A 21673-nucleotide genomic window follows, 5' to 3' on the forward strand; every position below is an offset into this window, starting at 1 on the left:
CGCATGATGGGAATCTCTGGGGAAGGGGGCTCCAGGCAGAAGGAACAGCAAGTGTGAGGCCTTTCAGGAGAGCAGAGATCTTGGCGTGGTCAAAGAACAGAGAGTCTCAGGGGTACAAGCAGGCTGGGAGTGTGGAAGGAGGGCCCAAGGTGGCAGTCCCATTAAGGAGGAGAGTTGGATTCTTTCACCTGTGAAGGTGAGCATTTCCGGGTTTTTTTTTACTAAAAATGTCCAAAAGAATGTCACCCAAGAGGTAAGATCTGGGGTGCTGGATTGTGGTAAACTTCGGAAACCAAGGATGAGAATTGGCCAGGAGGCTGGGCATGAGCTCAGGGAGGTGGATTAGCAAGCTCCACACTGGACCCTGAGCTGGGGGAGGAGAGGTGAACCCAGTCCCCTCAGCACACACGTGTGTGCACACAGATCCGGGGCCAGCTCCCATCTGAGAACCCTGACACCCGGGGAGGGGAGGGGCACCCACGCCCTGGACATGTCCCATGACCCCTGCCGCTGTCATCTCGGGGAGCTGCCTGCCTCCTTCTTAGACCAGAGCAGCTGCAGACGGGCTTCCATCTCAGGCATCAGGTGGTCTCTGGACGGAGGCCATACCGGTCCCAGTTTGGCTGCTTAGAACCCAGCACAGGGCCCCCTGGACACTGGGCTGCCCTGGAAAAATGGTGGAAGCCTTGGACAACAGACAGGGTGGACAGAGGGAAGAAGGCCAGGTGGGAGGACTGCAGGCAAACAGACACACAGACCTTGGTCCGACAGCACAACTGAGTGATCTCCCCATGCCGCTAATGCTGAGTGTTACCTTTCTGCATCCTGTCTCTGTTTCCCCATTGGTAAGAAAGACCTGGTGTGCCTGCTGCAGGAAGCCTGAGGGAAGGTGTGATGCTAGTACTTTGTAGACACAGAGGTCAGGGGCCCTCCGTGACTTGCTCAGTGCCACACAGCTGCTGGGGGACAGCGGTGCCATCAAGGCCCAGCAGCTCCAGCCTCAGCACACCTCCCGAGAAGCCTGGACACATGCCCTTGGGGATTTGGGCACGCATCCTCTGTCCTACCTGCCCCGGGAGCACAGACCCTGAAGCAGGCCACCTGGGTGCTGGTCCCAACCCAGTGCCCCCTGAGCCATCGGCTGTGTTTGTGCCTCAGTGTCCTTGCACCTGCTTCCTGGGGTTGTTGGGAGCATTGTCCATAAATCCATGTCTGAGAACTTGGGACGGTGCCTGGTACCACGGAGGAGCTCCGGCGCTGTGCTGATGGCATTGCTGCTACTGACACAGTCACCACAGTGACGTTGCTCTGCCGGCCTCCCGTGATGGAGAAGACCTACCCAGCCCTCAAGGTCATGGTGGGGCCGTGTGGGCAGGGGCCTGCCCAGTGGCCCCTGACACCCTGCCTCTGTGTGGCAGATGTGGACGAGTGTGAGCTGGGCACGCACAACTGCCAGGTGGGCTTCACGTGCCAGAACACCAAGGGCTCCTTCTACTGCCAGGCACGGCAGCGCTGCATGGAGGGCTTCCTGCAAGACCCCGAGGGCAACTGCGTGGGTGAGCGGGGTCCGAGGGGCTGTGGCCGCCGGCCTGGGGTGGGGGCTCGGGGAGGGCTTGATGGGGCCTGGCTTGGTGGTCTTGCCCTGGCCGCCTTAGCATCCCTACTTGTGAATGGACACGTCAGTGCCTGGCCCCTGGAGGCACTGGTGAACCAAAACTCTTGCTATCCTGAGCCACCTGACCTTGGCTGAGCTCCTCCTCTTGTGGCCTCAGTTTACCCGTCTGTGGGATCAGGCTGTGTGTGTGAATGTGTATCAGAGTTTTTTAACCTAGCTAGCAGTAAGGAATGTGTTTATACCTTGATCTGTGACACACGGACACAGCTGGAACACACAGTCCACAAAATGTGACCCTACCACACATAATACTAACATTTCTCTTTGCAAAGAACGTTAGTGAGACGTGTGGGGTTGATTTTGTGCCTTGTTCATGGCCCAAGAGGTGGCAGGTGGTGGCCTAATTGTCCTTGCCTGGATCTGAGATCTTACACTCTCCCCACCTCTCTTCACTCCTTCCGCAGAGCTGCTGGCCTGAGGCCCCAGCTTCCCCGGGGCTGCCGGGTGCGTCTTGGCCCAGGGGCAGGGAGCCAGAGCCCCTGCGGGACTGACAGTGACCAAAGCAGGCGTGGTCAAGGCTGCACTCAACCTTGTGTGGGGTGGGGGCGGGGGTGAAAGACGCAGGAGACGTGGGAAGGCAGGCAGGTGTGCAAGGCCAGCCGCTGGGCGTGGGCAGAAACAAGGTATGTCAGAGTGTAGGTGTTGCCACACACCCTTCCCGCAGGAGGGCACTTGTGGGACGGGTGTCTCCATCTGGCAGGGGAGATGCTTTGGGACGAGAGGGGCAATGGCTTTACCTGAAGCCCTTCTCAAGACTCTCTGGGGGTCCCTCTAGCCATTCTGGGAGCTGGAGCTGTTTCCAGGGCGTCCCCTTTAACAGCTCCTCACTGTGGGATCTTGGCAGTGTCACAGGGACACCTCAGGGCTGCGGGCACAAGAAGAGCCCTCGATCAGCCCCGGGATACCCGGCCAGGGTCAGGGAAATGTGAGGAGGGGCCTGCCTGACTGCCAGCAGTTCCTCCGTGATTCATTTATCGACAGCTTTTCAGAGCACCTACTGTATGCATGGTTCCAGAGGTCAGGGAGTCATAGCACTTTTATTTTATTTTATTTTATTTTATTTTATTTTATTTTATTTTATTTTATTTTATTATTTTATTTTATTTTATTTTATTTTATTTTATTTTATTTTATTTTATTTATCCTTGAGCGACAGAGAGAGAGAGAGAGAGAGGCAGAGACATAGGCAGAGGGAGAAGCAGGCTCTCCTTGGGGAACCTGATGCAGGATTCGATCCCAGGACCCCGGCCCCGGGGTCACGACATGAGCCAAAGGCAGACGTTCAACCACTGAGCTACCCAGGGACCCCAGTTATAGTACTTTAATGAGACATTTTGGAGGAGGGGGGACTAAGAAAATACATTTATAGAAGTAGCAGTTATTCAAATGTACTTTGATAAATAATAAACAAGTAGGGGACAAAGTCTTAAAGTGGGGGGGGGCACTCATATATCTGGAATGGTTGGGGCCTCCCTGAGGAGGTGACATTGGGGCAGGGATCTGAGGAAGAGAGGGAGCCAGCCATGCACATATCAGAGGGCAGGGTGTGCCGGAGAAAGGGCGACAGCATGTGCCAAGGCCCTGGGGTGGGCTGGGGCATTATGGGATGATGAGGGGGCCAGTGAGGCTGTGGCAAAGTGTGAGGGAGAGATGGAGGATGAGCTTGACAGATTGGTGGGAGGAGCCAGAGCAGGGGCATGATTTACAGTAATTAACCTAGAACTCGCTCTAAGTTCTAGGGGAGCCACTGCCTTCAGCCACTTCATCAGAGCAGCTGTGAGAAGAATTGTAGGAAGAGCTTGGCAGGTGCTTAGGTTCTTGGAGGAGATGGTGCTGGTAGAACACAGGAGTGGGACAGTCTGATCACGCGGGCCTGCCCAAGGCTGGTCTGGATGCCCAAACCGGGCACCCCCACCCACCCCCCACCCCCCTGGTACGGAGCTCCAAAGCCAGGAGCTGGGGAGGGACCGTGCCGGGCTCCCCTTCACCTACATTGCTTCTGCAGACGTCAACGAGTGCACGTCGCTGTCCGAGCCGTGTCGGTCAGGCTTCAGCTGCATCAACACTGTGGGCTCCTACACGTGCCAGAGGAACCCCCTGCTCTGTGGGCGCGGCTATCACGCCAACCAGGACGGGACCAAGTGTGTGGGTGAGGCCAGCCACCTCCCTGCCTGCCTTTTATCCAGCCTTGGGCTTCACGGGTTCCTCTGCCTGTGGGAGGCCCTTGTGGAGGGAGAGCCTAGGCCTCATGGTGCCCTGCTCGCCTCCCCTGGCAGACGTGAACGAGTGTGAGACGGGTGTGCACCAGTGCGGCGAGGGGCAGGTATGCCACAACCTCCCCGGCTCCTACCGCTGTGACTGCAAAGCTGGCTTCCAGAGGGACGCCTTCGGCCGGGCCTGTATCGGTAGGTGGGCACTGGTGGCCGGGACTCCTCTTGGGGTCCACCTGCCCCCGGCCAGCCCTCAGGCCTCCTCCTCTTTCCTGCTGGCCCTGTCCTCCGCTTGCCCTGCCGGCATTCGGCCTGACTGCCCGCCGGTGTCCCGTCTAGCCGTGCCTCTTTGCTCTGCTCTCCCCTTGCTTCTCTCGGCCACCATCCCGTCACCCTTCTTTCTTCCCTCTTGCCGTGTCTGCCCAAGCATCTGTCTCTGCCTCTGGCCTCCTTCTGACACTCTGGCCACCATTCCCTCTGCCTCTGGTGTCTTGGCCTCTCCTGTTCCCTGTCCAGGCTCCTCCCTGCTGTTCCTTCTGGGTTTCTGTGTCCCTGTCCTCGCCCAGCCCCCTCTTCTCCCCGGGGCGGGGTGGGGGAGCTGGCTCTCAGGCCACTTGTGCCCTCCATGCGGGCCACCCACCCTCTGCCTGCCGCCCACCCACAGACGTGAACGAGTGCTGGACCTCACCAGGCCGTCTGTGCCAGCACACGTGTGAAAACACACTGGGCTCCTACCGCTGCTCCTGTGCCTCGGGCTTCCTCCTGGCTGCGGATGGCAAGCACTGTGAAGGTACTGCGCACCCTGACCCCTGACCCCGCACAGACGGACGCACCACGTAAAGCCCAGAGCCTTGCCCAGCTCCTAGCTTCGTGCCCGGTGCTGCCAGTCTAGGGTGACCCAATGTTCTTGGTCTTCCAGATCCTAGAAACTTAGATATCTATGTAAAATCTGCTGGGTTTGCATGTTACCATAGATTTAAACTCTTAGAAAAACCCACTGTGAGTTAAACCAAGCCTGTGAAAGGGCTGGACCCTGCCTACAGGTCAGGGGGTAGGTGGGGGAAGGGGATGTGGGTCTCCAGCCCTGCCTGGCCTGGAGGCACTCTCCTTACGTCCCTCCTGGGGAGGAGAGGCCTCTGAGACCCCTGAGCTGGCCCTCCCGGGGACAGTACCAGCCCAGGGGCAGGGCAGTGTGACCGGGTCCAGCTGCATCAGAGGGCGTTTGGTGGCCTCCCGGAACAGACCACGGTACGTTCACTTGCTCGTCTGTGTTCTGATCCCCTGGGAGCCCCTCCTCCAGGCCAGGCTGGGTGCATCGGGCTGTGGGCAGGGCCCTTGCATCCCAGGCTCTACTGCCTTCACTGCCACCTCCCTGCTTCAGGAGGCTTCTCCTTTCCCACCTGGCTGGATGTCAGAGACCCAGAGATGGAACCAGTATTGCCCCCAAGCTCAGAGCCTCGTAGAGGACATAATGGCTTGTTTCGTGTGAATGCCGTGTGTGTTGGGAGGTTCTGAGGATCTGGACGTGGGCCAGATGGCGGCCCACCAGGCCCTGCGTGACTGACTTCCCCTGCTCCTCTGGCCAGGCCCACTCTGCTCTGACCACACTGGCCTCCTTGCTGCCCCCACCCCCCCACCCCAGGCACCAGGCGCACTCTCACCACAGGACCTTTGCCCTTATTCTGCTCCTTCCCCAACAGCACTTGCACCTTCTGACACATGGTTATTTGAGCCATGTAATTAGCCCCTCCTCCTTGTTTCCCAGCACACAGGTACATCAGCTTCAGGAGGTGGAAATTCTGTCTGTCTTGTTGAGGGCTAAGTCCCCAAATTGAGCACAGGCCCGGCATACCGTAACAGCTGGGCACTTCTTGGTTCATGAGGGAAAGCCAAGTCCCTGCCCTCAAAGAGCCCAGAGTCCAGTGGATGTTCCACCTGAGCCATGAGCTGCCCTTTCACTCGTTCTCTCCCATGCATGCAGCTCTTACCCCTCCCCCGGCCCCATGGGGTGCCAGGCCTGGGAAGCAGGGGCAGGGGAGGCCCCAGCCCTCGAGAGGGTCCTTATTAGCCCCTAGATGGTGCCTCCCAGAGCCATCTCTACCAGGTCATATGGACTGTCAGTAAAGCAGCTCCTAGCCCCCCACTGGGGAGACCGGAGCCTGATCTGTGGCTCACTCCTCCAGGTGGCGGGCCGAAACCCCACCAGCAAGTGCCAGCCCTGCCCCTGCCCCTGCCCCAGCTGGGCTCCTTGCCCTTTCCCAGGCCTCTAATTCCCCACTGGCCCTTAAGAGAGGCTGAACTGGGGATCCCTGGGTGGCGCAGCGGTTTGGCACCTGCCTTTGGCCCAGGGCGTGATCCTGGAGACCCGGGATCGAATCCCACGTCAGGTTCCCGGTGCATGGAGCCTGCTTCTCCCTCTGCCTGTGTCTCTGCCTCTCTCTCTCTCTCTCTCTCTCTCTCTCTCTGTGACTATCATAAATAACAAAGAAAAAAAAAAAAAAGAGAGGCTGAACTAATGGTTTCCCAAGGTAAGGCTCTAGACAAGCGGGGACCTCGGCCCTCACCACTGGGCCCGGAGGACTCTGCGTGACCACAGGCCAGTTTCCCCGTAGATGTGAACGAATGTGAAACCCAGCGCTGCAGCCAGGAGTGCACCAACATCTATGGCTCCTACCAGTGCTACTGTCGCCAAGGCTACCAGCTGGCCGAGGACGGGCACACCTGCACAGGTACCTCTTCTCTGCCCAGGGGCCCCCTTCCTGAGAGGCACCCTTTCCCCATGTGCTAGGCCCCCAGAGACTTCCTGCTGGGCTGGGGACACACAGGACACACACAGGCTTCAGCATCACATTAGAGCTGGATTCCCAGCCCTGCCATCTCCCTGGCTACGTGACCTCTGGGTCCTCTATAAAGTGGAGATGATGGTCCTGGCCTCACCAGGATGAAGGACGAGGTTACACACCTTGTCTACACCCATGTCTGGTACCTTATTGGCCCTGCACTGATAGTAGTAATTATGGAGCAACCCCAGGGAGTGAGAACTGGAATGGGAGTCCTGTTTTGCTGTGTGGCCTTTAGCAACTCTTTTCCCCTCTCTGAGCACTGTTCTCATTGGTAAAATGGGCCCCTAGAGCCCAGAGCTGTGGTGGGGCCAGGATGATGTCAGTGTTTGGGCTCTGCGGGTGCGAGGGGTTCATAAGGGACTGAAACTCTCTCCGACAGACATTGACGAGTGTGCTCAGGGCGCTGGCATCCTCTGTACCTTCCGCTGTGTCAACGTGCCGGGGAGCTACCAGTGTGCATGCCCGGAGCGGGGTTACACCATGACGGCCAATGGGAGGTCCTGCAAGGGTAAGTAAGGGGTCCCTGCCCTACCAGAGTCTCAGGCAAGCTCTAAGTAGGCACAGAAAACCTTATGCAGCTTGCTGTGTGATTGGAGCTCTGGCACTTAGTACATCAACACGGAATGGCCAGTGCCACTGGTGGCCATATTAACCAAGGTCTATGTGGGATTGAAGGGGGAGACAATCTTTCTGCAGTTGGACTCAGCTTAGGCTAATCTTTCAGGCTTAGGCTCAGCTGTAGGCCCTCTCCTGGGAGAGACACAGGGATTCTGAGGGGAGGTCCTAAAAGACAAGTGACCTTTCCAGTGGGGAACCTGAAGAGCAACTCTGGGGTCCCCATGTCTGCCCCCAAGCATCTGCATCTGCTAACCTTGCATGCAGAAAGACATTGTCCCAGCCAGAGCTGTGCAGAGCTGGGCAGGGCTGGGCAGTCACCTGTTTTTGCAGTTTGCAGCTACTTCCCTGGATAGGGACCAGGTTCTGTGACATCTGATATTCTTTCTAAGTTGGGGAGTCACAATGCTAAAGTTCAGTTTCATTGGGACTTACTGAGGCCACCAAATTCTAGGCCTGGCAAGCTGCCTGGGCAAAGTGGAGAGGCCTGGAATCCACTTGGGGGGTACACAGGAGCATCCCTTTCCCCTTTACCTCCTCCCCCCGCCCAAAAAGTGACCCCTGAGGGCTTCACAGCCCAGCTCACCTACCGTCCTCCTGGCCTGCATGGCTGGCTCTTCCCAGGTTGGTGGGGCTGAGAGCCCAGAGTCCCCTGGGGTTGCAGCTTTAGCCCAAGGCAGGCCCTGGTGCTCCTGTAGGCCCAGAGGTTCAGAGTTGGTGCTGGGCAGGGTAGTGTTAGATCAGTGTTGTTCAGCCTGGGTGTTCCTACCTGTAAATGGGTCCTGAGATCATTTTGGTAGATCTCAGCTGGCTATTTTGGGGTTTGTTTTTGTTTTAAGTAATGAAAAGCAAAATACAGGATCAAGTGGGCATAGTGGACGTGGACTAGATCAGTGTGCACCACGCCTACACAGATTGTTCCAGTCCATATGTGCATACTTAGTCCAGAGCAAAAGGACTCCCTACCATAGGTAGACGTAAAGAAAAAATAAATGGAAAGACTCCGAGTGAGCGTGGGTAAATCACGGCTTTGGAAGCCTGGTAGGCTCACAGAAGCTGACCCAGGCTTCCCTGGCGGCAAAGCTGGCTGCTTTTTAGTTTAAAAAACAAGAAGTATTGGGCTCCATTAAAGGTGAGCATTTCACTCGCCATAAACTGTGCTGTGCGGGACACATGGCTTTATGTTCCTGGACTAGGATTTCATCTTGGACAACAAGGCTCTGTTTTAATAGCAGAACAGGTGTGGTCCCTTCTCTGATGTCCAGTGAGACACTGCAATGACTTTGCTCTTGCAGATGCTTCAGGTTGAAAACCTACTCCAGTCCAGGATAGTCTCTCCCTGACCCCTCCTCCCTGGCCCACGTCTGCTGGGTCTCTGGGTGCCCCACTGGGTGGGAATGCATCTACCGCTGCCAGAAAGGGCTTCCGGGGCCTAGATGCACACCTGGCCTGCTGGCCATTGGCACATCTGACCCCCGGCACCCATCTCTGGTTCCGGGACTCTGCAGCTGCTCACACTCACCCCCATCCCTGGCCACTGCATCGTCCTCCCAGGGCTGGCTACCCTTCTGCCCCCTGACAGCACCCTGCCCCCACCCCCGGTGAGGCACAGGTCCCCCTCTTTGCAGTCCCTGCTGCAGACCCACCAGGAGGTCAGGCGCGAGGGAGGCCCCAGTGCCCGTGTGATACCTTTGCTTCCCCTCCACGCTTTCTTGCTGGAAAGGTCTCTGTACTGCCACTGGGTGAACAAGGGCAGAGCGCATGATGATGGTTTCGCCTGACTTCCTGAGTCACCAGTGGGAGCCATGCCCACGGCCCTTCAGAGCTAAGTGGTGACTCTCTTGTGCTCCCTGATTCTGTTCTGACCCAGGCCAACCCCTGAGGTCTCACGGCTCCAACGGAAAGATGGGAGGCCAGCCGTGGGAGAACTGAATGTGCTGGTTAATATCTCATAGTAAATCCTGACCCTCTCAATGGTGGAAAAAAAAAAAAAACAAACCAGGACAGAAAAATGTGAGGGAATTAAGACTGGGCAGTGTCTCCTAGAATACACACTCTGTGAAGGAAGGGCCAGGACCCCCGTGCACCAACCTGCGGGGCAGCGCCCAGCACATAGTAGGTGCTTATTAAACATTCAGCCACTCGACTAAACTGAACAGCAAGTTCTGCTGATACCTGGATGCGTTTTTTTCCCAGTCTCTGGTTATGCCAATATAGACACATGTGTGTATGGATACAATATAATGTTGGTTACGATCATGCTGAAAATAAGCGTAAATTCAGCGTTTGTTTGGTTTGGGATGCACGTAAAGCCCTTATCAGCAGTCCCCCCCACTACAGGCTAGCTTTTAGCAGTGCTGTTAGTATTAGCACTGACTTTCTTCCCCACTCCAGCCCCTCTGAGTCATGGCTGGTGCTCAGCTATGGTGAAGGCTGCAATGACACCCCTGAGCATATGGTCTTGTCCCATCCTCCCTCCAGCCTGACCTCTCCAAGAGAGGCTCCAGGGTTGAGGGCCACGCAGACACGAGGGGTCTAGCCACCCTGCAGGGCAAGGACCCCAAGGTCATAAGGAAGGCCTGTGACGGCTTCCTGCGAGCCTGGTGAGGCCAGGCTATAGGGGTGCTAACCCCCGGCGCTCCTCCCTCCCACTTCTGGGCATCTCCCCCCTCAGCACTGGGCCCGCAGACAGCAAGAAGCAGCTCCTTCCCCGTTCCCCTGCTGCACCCTTGCGCACCCCTGCAGAGGCAGGACTTCCTGCTCCCCACTGTGGGCAGCTAGAGGGAAGCTGGGGCTGTGGGGGGTGGGGTGAAGAGCAGGAGGCCCTTCCCTTCATGTGGATTCAGTTAATGAGCCATCAGGACAACCACCGCCCATCCTGGCCCCTCCAGCTCCTGCCCTACTTTCTCCCACTCGCCTTTGCGCCACCCTGGGAAATTGGGATCGTGACCCAGTTTGCAGAGGAGGAAAGGGAGGGAGGCTTGAAGAGGTGAATGAATGTCAGCTGGCCTGTCGCCACAGAGGGTGGTGGCCAACGGCTGGAGTCGGCATGTGAGGATGGGAAGTGACACCGTTCCTGCCTCGGGGGCGGGTTGTGAGGACAAATGAGTTAATGAGTGCAGGGAGCCCTGAACATGGGATGGACACCAGGTGTAGACATAGAATGCAGGTGGCTGCTGTTATAACTGTCCTGTCATTACTGTCATGCTGCTATCGTGAGGAGTCTGTGTGGCATCATGATTGGATCCCTGGCTTCCAGCCCCAGCTGCCTGCTGACTGCTGTGTGACCTTGAGCGAGTCCCTACCCCTCTCTGAGCCTCATTTCCTCCTGTGTCTGGGGAGGCCCGTGACCCTAACCTTACAGGCCTGGCATGAGGACTGAGTGAGGAGAACCCCTAAACTGGATCAGTGAGGAGGACTGGAGAAAGAAACCAGGAGCCTTCCAGGGAAGGTCCTGCAGACCCTCTGTCCCCCTTGCCCCAGCGACAGCCCCATGGGGCCTCTGGACTCCATCATCTCTGAGCTGAGCAGCTGATCTTCACAGAAAGGGTCTTTGGAACCCATTTATCTGATCTTACTTGTCTTACAGGTTGCCTGTGCGCACACACACACACACACATGCACACACGTTTGCTTCTCTGAGCTTTGGTCAGATATTTGTCTATGTCTCTGTGTGTGTGAGCATCCTGAGAGGGTCCCCCTTGTGTGCTTGTGTCTGTGATCCTGTGTATCATTGTGAGTGTGCTTGAGCAGATGGGTAACCGTGTGTGTTGGTGTGAGTGTGCACAGGAAGCGTGAGCATGTCTGTGCGGTTTGTGGGGGCATCTTAGAGTCTGTATTTACAAGTGATGGGTCTGACACTTCCATCTAGCAATATGTGTAGAGCACCTGCTCCGTGCCAGGTGCTCTGCTAGGTGCTGGGGACATGTGGGACCAAGGAAGACACACACCCATGCCATTCTGGAGCTCCTGGGGGGGTGGGGGGACACAGAACAAGCATGTGAAGTAACGTGTGTTTCAGAGCAGGACAGGCAGTAGAAGGAGAATAAAATGGGAGGGGGACTACTATAGGGCAGTCAGGGAGGGCGTCCTGCAGAGGTGACCCTGAGCTGAGACCTAAAAGATGGGAAGGAGCCAGGCATGTGAAGATGTGTTCCAGGGGCAGAAACAGCATGTGCAAAGCCCCTGAGCTGGGGTGGGGTCAGGGTGTTGGAGCAGCCCAGAGATGTCCACTAGGGCTGCAGCCCACGTGGAAGGAGAGGCTCAGAGAAGGCCAGAGGGGCCCTATGGTGCCCATGAAGAAGCTGAGTTTTTATTCTGGGAGCATGGAAAGCCCTCAGGGGACACGGATAGTTTGTTGTAAAGCAAGGCGCTCAGCCGCTGGGTGTGGTAGGGACAAGGTGGGGTGTGTGGTGTGCGGCTGTACGGTGTGCTTGCAGCCAGGACAAGCTGCCCTGAGACAATGTGGGCTGGGCTGGGCTAGACCAATGCCCCCAGCTGGTGGGGGGGCTCTGTCCTCACCCTCCTCTTCTCTCCCCAGACCTAGACGAGTGTGCACTGGGCACCCACAACTGCTCCGAGGCTGAGACCTGCCATAACATCCGGGGCGGCTTCCGCTGCCTGCGCTTTGAGTGTCCTCCAAACTATGTCCGGGTCTCCGAAACGTGAGTGCCCCTACCTGGCCTTGGGCCCCAAGACCCCTGCACCCCACCCATGCTGCCTAGGGGAGAGGTGGCCGCATCCTCCACCACTCCTGCTCTTCACAGGTCCTGACTGCTAGGTGTGGTCTGGCCCCCACACAAGCACCTTGCAAAAAGCTCAGAGTATAGAGACCAGAGCGAAGACAGCTCACAGAAAATCCCCCTGAGTGGGGCTGTGGGACCCTGTCACCCAGTGACACGAGTGGCACAAAGTGCCTGTGACTGTGCTGTCACATGAGCTCGGCTGGGCCCCCTTGCTGCCTACCTCACAGCTGTCTTCCATGTCTGTGTGTGCAGCCTCCCACCAACCATATTTCCTAGTGTGGACGTGTCCCTCATCAACCACTGCCCTGTGGCACCTGGCCATTTTTCACCATCACATACACGCTAACATCCGTGTGCATGCGTGACATTTAGGGGAGTGTGTCTGGGTGACTTTCCAGATCATCTCCATTCTCTGGGTCTTAGCTGCCCCCCCTGGAACATGGGGGCAAGAGCAGTGCCAGCCTGGGGTGGGTGCGAGCATGAGATGGGTACAGGGGCGCCATGGGTTTGGCATGGTGCATGGCATGGCCAGAGTGCTGCATCAGTGCCACCTGTTGCTGGTGACAAGGTTGTCATTGTGGCTGTGTGCTGTGGTACACCACGTGGGGAGCCCTGCTCAGAGGGCCCCCTAGAGCTGCTGAGCCCTCGTGCCTGAGCAGCATCCATTTTAGAAGCAATGAGCCTGTAGAGTGATTGGTTTATTTATTTATTTATTTTTAAAAAGATTTTATTTAGTTATTTGAGAAAGACAGTGAGAGAAAGCACAAGCTGGGCGAGGGGCAGAGGTAGAGGGAGGAGCAGACTTCCCGCTGAGCAGGGAGCCCGATGTGGGGCTCCATCCCAGGACCCTGGGATCATGACCTGAGCCGAAGGCAGATGCTTAACCATCTGAGCCGCCCAGGTGCCCCATAGAGAGTGATTTAATGCTGGAGGGGTGGCAGTGGCTCCCAGAGCCAGGAAGGGACAGATTGGTGCTATGCTTAGAATTCAAGCCCTGAGGCCCCCTGTGGGGTTTGCTGGAGCTTCTGTCCTCATCGTCATTGTCATTGTCATGTAGCATGGAGTCGCGAGGCCCCTAAGGAGTGGGTGTCTTGGAGCTCCAGGTGGGCCAATGGCCCTGGTGGTCGGAGAGGCTTCTCCTGGGAATGGGCAGGCCGTCCTGAGTCAGAAGAGGAGATGGCTGCCAAGGAGGGTCATTCACAGAAGAAAAGGAATTTGGAAAATGATTAAAATAATCAAAACATCATGCCCAGGGCATCTGTGCCAACAGAAAGTGTGCAAGTAAAAACAAACTGGAGGAAGGTGGGTGAGAACGAAGGGAGGAAGGAAGGAGGCGGGGAAGCACCCGTGGATGCCATGCCAGGCCCCGTGCGCAGCCCCGCGTGTTTATTCACTCACCCCGTGCAAGCAGCGAGACCACGGGCTATTGTCCCAGCTTAGATGAGGAGACCGAGACCCAGAGAGGTAAGGTGCCTTAGCAGAAGCTGTGAAGGGTCGAGCTGGCCACCGAGCCGGGCCCAGGTGGTCCGCGAGCCTGCACTGAGGCCTGTGCCTTGCCCGGCTCGGGTGGGCGTCAGGGGCGGGAGCCCCCGGGCCTGCTGCCTGAGCCCTGCCCCCTGCACCCACAGGAAATGTGAGCGCACGACGTGCCACGACTTCATGGAGTGCCAGAACTCGCCAGCGCGCATCACCTACTACCAGCTCAACTTCCAGACGGGCCTCCTGGTGCCCGCGCACATCTTCCGCATCAGCCCGGTGCCCGTCTTCGCAGGCGACACCATCTCCCTGGCCATCACCAAGGGCAACGAGGAGGGCTACTTCGGCACGCGTCCACTCAATGCCTACACGGGCGTCGTCTACCTGCAACGGTTGGTGCGCGAGCCCCGGGACTTCGCCCTGGACGTGGAGATGAAGCTCTGGCGACAGGGCTCCGTCACCACCTTCCTGGCCAAGATGCACATCTTCTTTACCACCTTCGCCCTGTGAGGCAGCTGCCTGCCCAGCACCCCACGGGGGCCATGGAACCCCGATCCTCCCGCTGTGTCCCCACACCAGCCTCTGCACCACCTGCCAGTGCACACCTTTCTGAGGTTGCTGAACACTGCATGTGTGCGTGGGGCCGGGTTATGGTGGTAGCTTTTACTCTAACTCTGTAAATTAACTTAATTTTGCTGACTCGATTCCTCCTGGATTCCTGGGCCTCTCCTGTGCCCTGCCCTGCGGGAGGGAGCTGGGCAAAACTTTGAGGGCAGCTCAAGGTCACCAAGGCAGGTGCTCGGTGGGTGGAGTCAGAAGGCCGAAGACTGAAACACAGCTACCGCGCTGGGGTGTTTGGACTTAACCAAGTGACCTGTCCCCAAGGCTGATACTCAACATTTCATATTCCACTGTGATTATTAGTTCTTTACTTTAAAAAAAATCATTTTAAGTGTTTTTGTTTAATTATAAAAGTAGTATGCACACATCGCAAAAAAATATATTCAAATAGTACCAAAGGATTATAATGTAAAAAAAAAAAAAAAAAAGAAAGAAAGAAAGAAAAAAGAAAAAAAAACTCTTACTTTGTAAAGTGTTTGTGTTTGGTGATGGTTATCTGCGTGCCTTGGGCAGGGTCCTGGCAGGGTCCCCCGGCCTGACCAATGCCTCTGTTTGTTAATCTTGTTGAAGGAATCAGCCCCGAACCTGGGGTTTTCCCTTGGGGCGAAAGGATACATCGCAGTGTAATTTTCGATTTTACTACTACTGCTTTTCCTCCTCCTCCTTCCCCAAATGGGGACCTCCACTGGCTTGAGCCTCTGGAAGTCGTCCAGAGACTCCAGTACTGGTCCTGGTCACAGGGGGACCTGAAAGCACTGGGTCAGATAGAGGATCAGATAGGAACCCAGAGAATAAGAGAATTTATCTTGTCTTCTCCAGGGTGGGTTTCCAGGGTTTTGAGGCTGGGGTTGGCGGCTGAGGGCTGAGAAGGGAAGGGATGGGCCCCTGGTCACGGGTGTCTTGGACCCAATCTGAGTCCCCCACCCATGCACGTAGGCCACTCTGCTTGGCTCTTTCCCTAAGCCGGTGGGTTTCAGATGCAGGCAGGGTGTGACTCCAGGGGGTTTTGACCTCAGCGTGGTGGGTGGCACCTCCCATTTCAAAGCCAAACTAGAACAGTCTCACAGCGCTCACACCTGGGAGGGAGAGAGGACCCAGTCCCGACACAGCAGTGCGCGCATGTCTGCGTGTCTCTGCGTGTGTGTGCACATAGGATGCATATGCCACCAGCCGGGGCGTGTGGTGTACTGTGTATGGTGGTCGGAAATGGGGAGCAGCAGGCGCTGGGGACAGTGGGTTGCTGGGAGCCCGTGCCTGCGTGGAAGGATGTTCTCATTTTTCAAGACAAACTTCCAGACGATGTTCTGATGTGAAACTTCCCAATTTAAGATGTGGCAATTATTTAAAACTTCCTTAAAAAAAAAAGATTTTATTTATTTATTTATTCATGAGAGACACAGGCAGAGGGAGAAGCAGGCTCCCTGTGGGAAGCCGGATGTAGGACTCGATCCTGGGACCCCAGGATCACATCCTGGACTGAAGGCAGATGCTCAACCGCTGAGCCACCCGGGTGCCCCTATTTAAAACTCTCTAACAGCAGGAATGAGCCAGCCTCGGAGCTTGGGGCTGTAAGCCTGCCGTGGAGGCCTCACTGCCTCGCGGCCTCTTCTCCCCTCCCTGCCTGCCCCTCACTGGCTCCGTTCCCAAGGACGTATAACCGGAGCCAGGATTTCCTTCTTGCTGGCTTGACTATCTCTGTCCCTCCTGTTTCTCTGGTTGTCAGGAAAACCAGAGCTACTGTGTCAGGCATGGGCACTTACCCAGCAGGGGCCAGTGGGGACTGGGCTTCCATTCAAGGCAGGTTAGGGACCCCAGCAGGGGACAGGGTGGTACCTGGCTGGTGGCAGCTGGCCCCGGCCTACATGGTCACACAGGTCCTTCCTCCCACTCGAGGGCTGCTCCCTGTGGGACCTCGAGTGAGGGACATCACCTCCCTGGGTTTCATTCACCTTGTCAGTGGATGGGGGTACCCACAATTTTTCCATCACGGGGCTGCTATACCACTAGGATGAGCGACACACACACAGCATCCAGCTGGGTGCCTGGCTCACATGGAGGCTCTTGGAAAACCAGTGTTCCCTCTGGCGTTGGAGGTTCTCAGGTTCGGTGATTCTTCAGTTCCATGTCTACAAGGAGTTTGACATGCCACAATTTGAGGGAACAGTCCCCACAAGACCGCCCTCACTCCGGACACAAAGTTGGGGGTCCCCGCGACTACCCTCAGGTTAGTTCACCTGAACCCCTCAGGGAGCGCCACATTTAGGATGACCGTTTTGTGATGACAAAGGCATACAAACTAAAACCATCCAAGGGGAATGGTGCATAGGGCAGAATTTAGGAGGGGTTAGTGTCCCCAGAACGTGTCCCTTTCCTGGCCTGGTGGGTGACAGTTGACACAGAGTGTGGCCAGCCAGGAATCCTTTGGTATCCAGCACTTGTAGTAGAGCTTGGTCATAACCGCCAGCACGGCTGACCTCTGCTTGTCCAGTCCCTCCCGGAGGTCAGAGTTGATGCGCCACGTCCCAACGCCCCGCCTCCAGTCACGTTATTAGACCGCCCAGTGCCCCACGTCCCCAGGCAGAGCCAGTCCTATCAGGATATTCTGGGGCCCTAGAGCTCACCTCCCAGGAGCTGAGGGCAGAGGCAGCGGCTCTGCTTTTAGGGACGGTGAATTCTGGCCCCCTGGCCCCTGGCCTCGGCTTTCTGACAGTAGAGGGACCATAGTTGAGCATCTAGGTTTAGCATTACTGCTTCAGCTCCTGATCTGCTGCTGTGAGCAGCTTACGATAACCGTGTGCAGAACCGTTTAGCATAGAGACGTGCCGGAGGTTAGCCAACTCTGGTGCTTTCTTGGGCTGGCTGTCTCCCCGCAGTATCTGGGAAATACCGTATCCTGAGCGGCCACTTACTGGGCCATTGGTGTCAGCAGTGGAACCCACCAGCCATGCGGTGCGTGCTACGGCATGTCGCAGCAGGTGGGCGTCACCTGGAGAATAAGACTAGGTCCCACGCCATCATTAGCACCTCTTCCAGCCCATTGTCTGTCGTATGACTGAATGTGTCCCAGGGCAGCCCACCTGAGTGGGTTTGCAGCTTCCATCCAACCCGGGGAGGGCCTAGCTTCACCCATCTGGTATCATCCAGCTAAGAGACCATATCATTTCTTCCTCCGGGCCTCTCGCGAGATATTAATGTAATGCTGGACAAGTAGAATATTGGGTTCCTCCCTCTGCATAACCCATTCGTTTCTTTACCCTCAGCTACAAACTCCCTTTCTGTCTTGCACTCTAGTTCTTCCACACTTGGAAGGGACATCACATTTGGCCGCTGTGGCAGTCTACACTGCAGGCACACTTCAGATCAGCTGGCTGCAAACTCAGAGGTCCCCTGACCCCCCTCAGGCTCAGTAATGCTCTAGAATGACTCACAGAACTGGAGAAAGTGTCTTACTTATTTTTACAGTTTTATTACAATAAGAGAGACTCTACAGCCAAGAATGACAATCAGCCAAGGGAAGAGAGACACGTAGGGCAGAACCCAGGAGGGTGCAAATGTGGAGTTTCCGCTTATACTCTTGCTATGGAGTCCCGGATGGTGTTGCCTCCTCCCAGGCTTGACCTGTGAGAATCCCCACAGAGGATCTCCCAGCGGGGAGGCGCTCCTGAGCCTTTGGGGTCCAGGGTTTGTATTGGAGCTGGTTGGTGGTTGGGGCGCCCCCGTTCCCTGGCACAAGGGGGCAACACAGCCACTAACGACTTCACCAGGGGCAGGTTGTCCCAATGGACAGGATGCTACGGCAGGTGCAGCGATGCACGCATTTGAAAAATACAAGGGAGCGAGGCAACAGAACTCCATGGTTACTGCTAAGTTGTGCCAGCTTGCAGAGGGACAAGGAGAAATCTGGGGCTGGTAACAGGTAGTAGCTGAGGCTGAGGCAGGCCCTTCAGCGGCAGCGCACAGAGGTACCTGTCTCCTGCAGGGGAAGGGCGGACACGCCTGAGCTGCAGCAAAGACCTGCCCAATTGTGGGCGTCATGGAGCTCCAGGGACATTTGCTGCTCAGCCAGAATCAGTCATGGGAAGTTAAGGGCCCTGGGGTGAGAAAGCTAACACCATGAAAATGTAGGGGAATGTCTGGGCGTTTGACCGTCCGGAGATGCGGAGGAAGCTTGCCACTACCCTGCAAGGCTCCAGGCACCCCCGCGGGAACTGCCCACACCCCCTCTCCTGGCTGCCAGGCCTGTAACTGGGCTTGAATCCTGGTGTATCCTGGCAAGAGATGTTCTGGGCTTGATAAAGAAGGAAAGAGACTTACACCCAAGAACTGCGGAAGCGATCTGGCAAGTGTTGATGAGAGCCAAGGGAGCTCCCCTGAGATGGATTCTCAGGGTGCTGGACCAGCAGAGCCAGAATGAAAGGCTGGATCAATGTGACTTCACCGACTTGGGGGCACTTTTTAGGGACACAGGGTTTAACACCTAGGCAATGAACTCAGGGGACAGGACCTACTTAGTGCCCTGGACACAAATGATGGCTGATTCTGAGCTGCCACAGAAGCTGCCAGCTTTGAGTGGGGCTGGAGCCGGAAAGGGATCGGCAGCAGGTCCAGGTAGCGATGCGAGCAGCCTTGGGTCAGACACACACCTGAAGGGGAGCTCATGGCAAACCCCGGGGAGGGGGTATTCACAGTACAGGTCCCTGGGATTCTAGAGCAAGGCCATGCCATCCACCATTTGAGAAACAGCGTGTGGCATGCTACCGGGCCCTAGTGGAGACCACACTCTTGACCACGGGCACCAGGTGGTTGTGCGTCTGGAACCACCTGCTACAAGCTGCGTCTGTCAGACCCAACAAGTCATAAAGTCGGGTGAGCCCATCACAGTCTATCCTAAGATGGAAACATGTCCAGGATCAAGCCTAAGCAGGACCAGAGGCATGAGGGGGTTCATGAGCAGGTGGTAGACATTCCCATGGTACCCAGAGCTGTTGTACCAAGCCTATGCCCTTTTTCCAGGTGGAGGTTTCTCCACAACCATCTGGAAGAGGAAGACGATGCCAAAGCTTGGTTAATGAATGGTCAGCCCAGTAGAGGTGCATGTTAGAAATGGATGGCACCGCATAACAGCCACAGCCAGAAGTGACCTTGCAAGACAGTGGGGAGGGAACATCTTCCCGGTGGTTGGTATTATGGGCAGTGACCCCATCATCCACTTTGTGGAGAAGTGGCTTGAGGTGGGACCACGTGGGTAGTGGCCATTGACGGGCCATCTGGCCAGAGGCCTGGAAAGAAAAGAATGGATGCCTAGAGACGAGGGTTCTGGTAAAAGCCTGTGGGTAGAGACGTGGAGGAAGTAGGCACGAGCGTGAAGATTTTTGTGTGATGCCTTAAGGCCAATGAGTGAGCATCTACCCAGGAAGGGAAGCCAGAATGATGGACCGAAGGATAAAAGGGTTTAACTGGGTGATGTTAGCCAGTCTTCATGACCGGCCACCCCAGGTGAGCACACGGATAGAGGTCATGGTGCCTTTGAAGGTAACAGGGATGAACACTGAACCCCAGTATGTCTCTCTTCCTTGGGGAGACCAATAGACCACTTGGTAGCAAGGTGACCCCATTGACCCCCTTCCATTCTGGGATACATGCCTACTCAGCAAGAAGCACCATCTGGGGATTTACAGAGTGTCTGGCCCTCCAGCACAGCATGGGATCTGCCTGAGGTCACACTGCACAGGGGAGGAGCCGAGACACTGGCCCATGACCAAGGAACCTCTGGTCGTGCACGTACCACATGACCCAGAGGCAGCCAGCCTCACGGAGCACAGAAACAGCTTTCTAAAGGTGCAACTGGAGGGAAACATGCTGAAACAATGGGGAGCCACCCACTAGGATGCAGGATGCTAAATCCAAGACCCCATGTGAAGCTATGTCCTAAAGGAAGGGCAAGCTGCCTGGGATCCCAGGGGTGGCAGCAGAAGTGGCCTTGCTATCCCTCCAGTGGCCACTGAGTGACTTTGTCTTCCTGTCCTTGCAACGCTGGACTCCTCAGGGGAGGAGGCACACTTCTCCCAGGGGCTATAGCAAAGGTCCCATTGACCTGTGCGTGGCAGCCGCTGCCTAGGCTCTTTGGTCTCCGCCTGCCTAGGACTAGTAGGTAAGGAGCAGAGTCCCCATATTGAGGGGGTCATTGACCCTGGCCAGCAGAGGGGGCAGGGCTGCTCTGACACAGTGGGACAGGGAGGAGTATGTGAGGAAGCCTGACAACCTCAGGAGTTCTTGTGGCACCGTGCCTGCACACAGCCACAGGCGGCAACCCAGACTGTGACAGGCATGACGATCAAGGTGTCAAGTATCAAGCTACCAAAGATCCCTGAGGATGAAGGCTTGGGTCTAACCATCAGACGAGCCCCAATCACCAGGTCGCCACGTTATGAGAGCACATGCTTCCCATGGGATGCTCCCAGCTAGGGATGGGCTTGACAGGGATACTGAGGCAGGCTCCTTGGCAGACACAGTACTCCCGTGATGGCTGGCGACGGTGGACAGAGGACTTCCAACAGTCCTGCTGAGCTCCTTAGACCGGTGGCAGCAGGGATGCTTCTTCCACTCAGCGTGCCCTCCAGCTCTCCTTCCCTCGGGCTCTTGCCTAAACATCTTCCCGTTTTCTTTCCCAGACATTTTACCTAACAAAGTCTTGGCATGTTTAACCCCATCTCGGCATCTTTGTGTACATGTGTGTTTTGTTTTGTTTTGTTTTGTTTTAAGGCCTGATTAATACACACACACACACACACACAGAGATGGATAATGCTGCAGAGGTGATATTTACTCTGTGACCTCACCTCGTTGCAAACTGATTCAAGCAAAAAAGATTCAGGAAACCAGGAGAGAGAAGACTAGACTTATGCTGGGGTTTTTGGGTTATGTGACTCTGCAAACCCCCTGTCTGTGTAAGCAGGCTTAGGTTGGGGTTTCTCTCACTTGCCATCGACGGCCTGTATGGACTGGGACCGGGAGTGGCATTAGAAAGGGAAAACCCTAAACGTGGAGCGGCTGACTGGTGGAGAGAAGCGGTGCCCCCTGTTCTGGCCCAGGAGCTGGTACATCCTGGCACCTGGTAGGGACGAGGGTGCTGATCAGTCCGCTTGCCTCATTCCATCAAGGTCTCGGGAGGAAAAATAAAGAGGTGGGACAGCACTGGCCACCTCTCTGCTGTCCCTGTGATCCCATAACAAAGGAGACAAGCTGAACTCAACCTGACCCAAGGGTACAAACACAGTAGGGTTTATCGAGGCTCTTCTCTGCCCTCTTTCTACTGCAGACACTGGTGGGGGCGGGGGTCTCACCCATGAGGAGCTACCCCCACATTTCACAGCCCCCGGGGAGCCAAGGCTTGCGCAGGTTGGGTGATGCCTGGTTTTGCATGCTTTTGATTGACCTGTGAGCATGCCTAGGCATTCACAGTGGGAGGAAGGGGCATAGAGGCTGGGG

General features: G+C 56.3%; 1 protein-coding gene across 3 annotated transcripts in view; it reads left to right on the plus strand.

Annotated features, from left to right (window-relative positions):
• The window catches only part of FBLN2 (fibulin 2), a 98988-nt gene extending 84330 nt beyond the window's left edge, over positions 1-14658 (plus strand). For all 3 annotated transcript variants that reach the window (XM_072784987.1, XM_072784986.1, XM_072784988.1), the window contains 8 exons: positions 1419-1556; positions 3681-3824; positions 3952-4080; positions 4550-4675; positions 6498-6614; positions 7108-7236; positions 11884-12007; positions 13717-14658. In XM_072784987.1, coding sequence (XP_072641088.1) covers positions 1419-1556; positions 3681-3824; positions 3952-4080; positions 4550-4675; positions 6498-6614; positions 7108-7236; positions 11884-12007; positions 13717-14074 — 1265 coding nt within the window. In that variant the 3' untranslated portion in view covers positions 14075-14658. The remainder of the gene's footprint in view (positions 1-1418; positions 1557-3680; positions 3825-3951; positions 4081-4549; positions 4676-6497; positions 6615-7107; positions 7237-11883; positions 12008-13716) is intronic.
• The last annotated feature ends 7015 nt before the right edge of the window (positions 14659-21673 follow it).

This window comes from Canis lupus, chromosome 19 (assembly GCF_048164855.1).
Source record: "Canis lupus baileyi chromosome 19, mCanLup2.hap1, whole genome shotgun sequence".
In the NCBI taxonomy this organism is placed as follows: domain Eukaryota; kingdom Metazoa; phylum Chordata; class Mammalia; order Carnivora; family Canidae; genus Canis; species Canis lupus.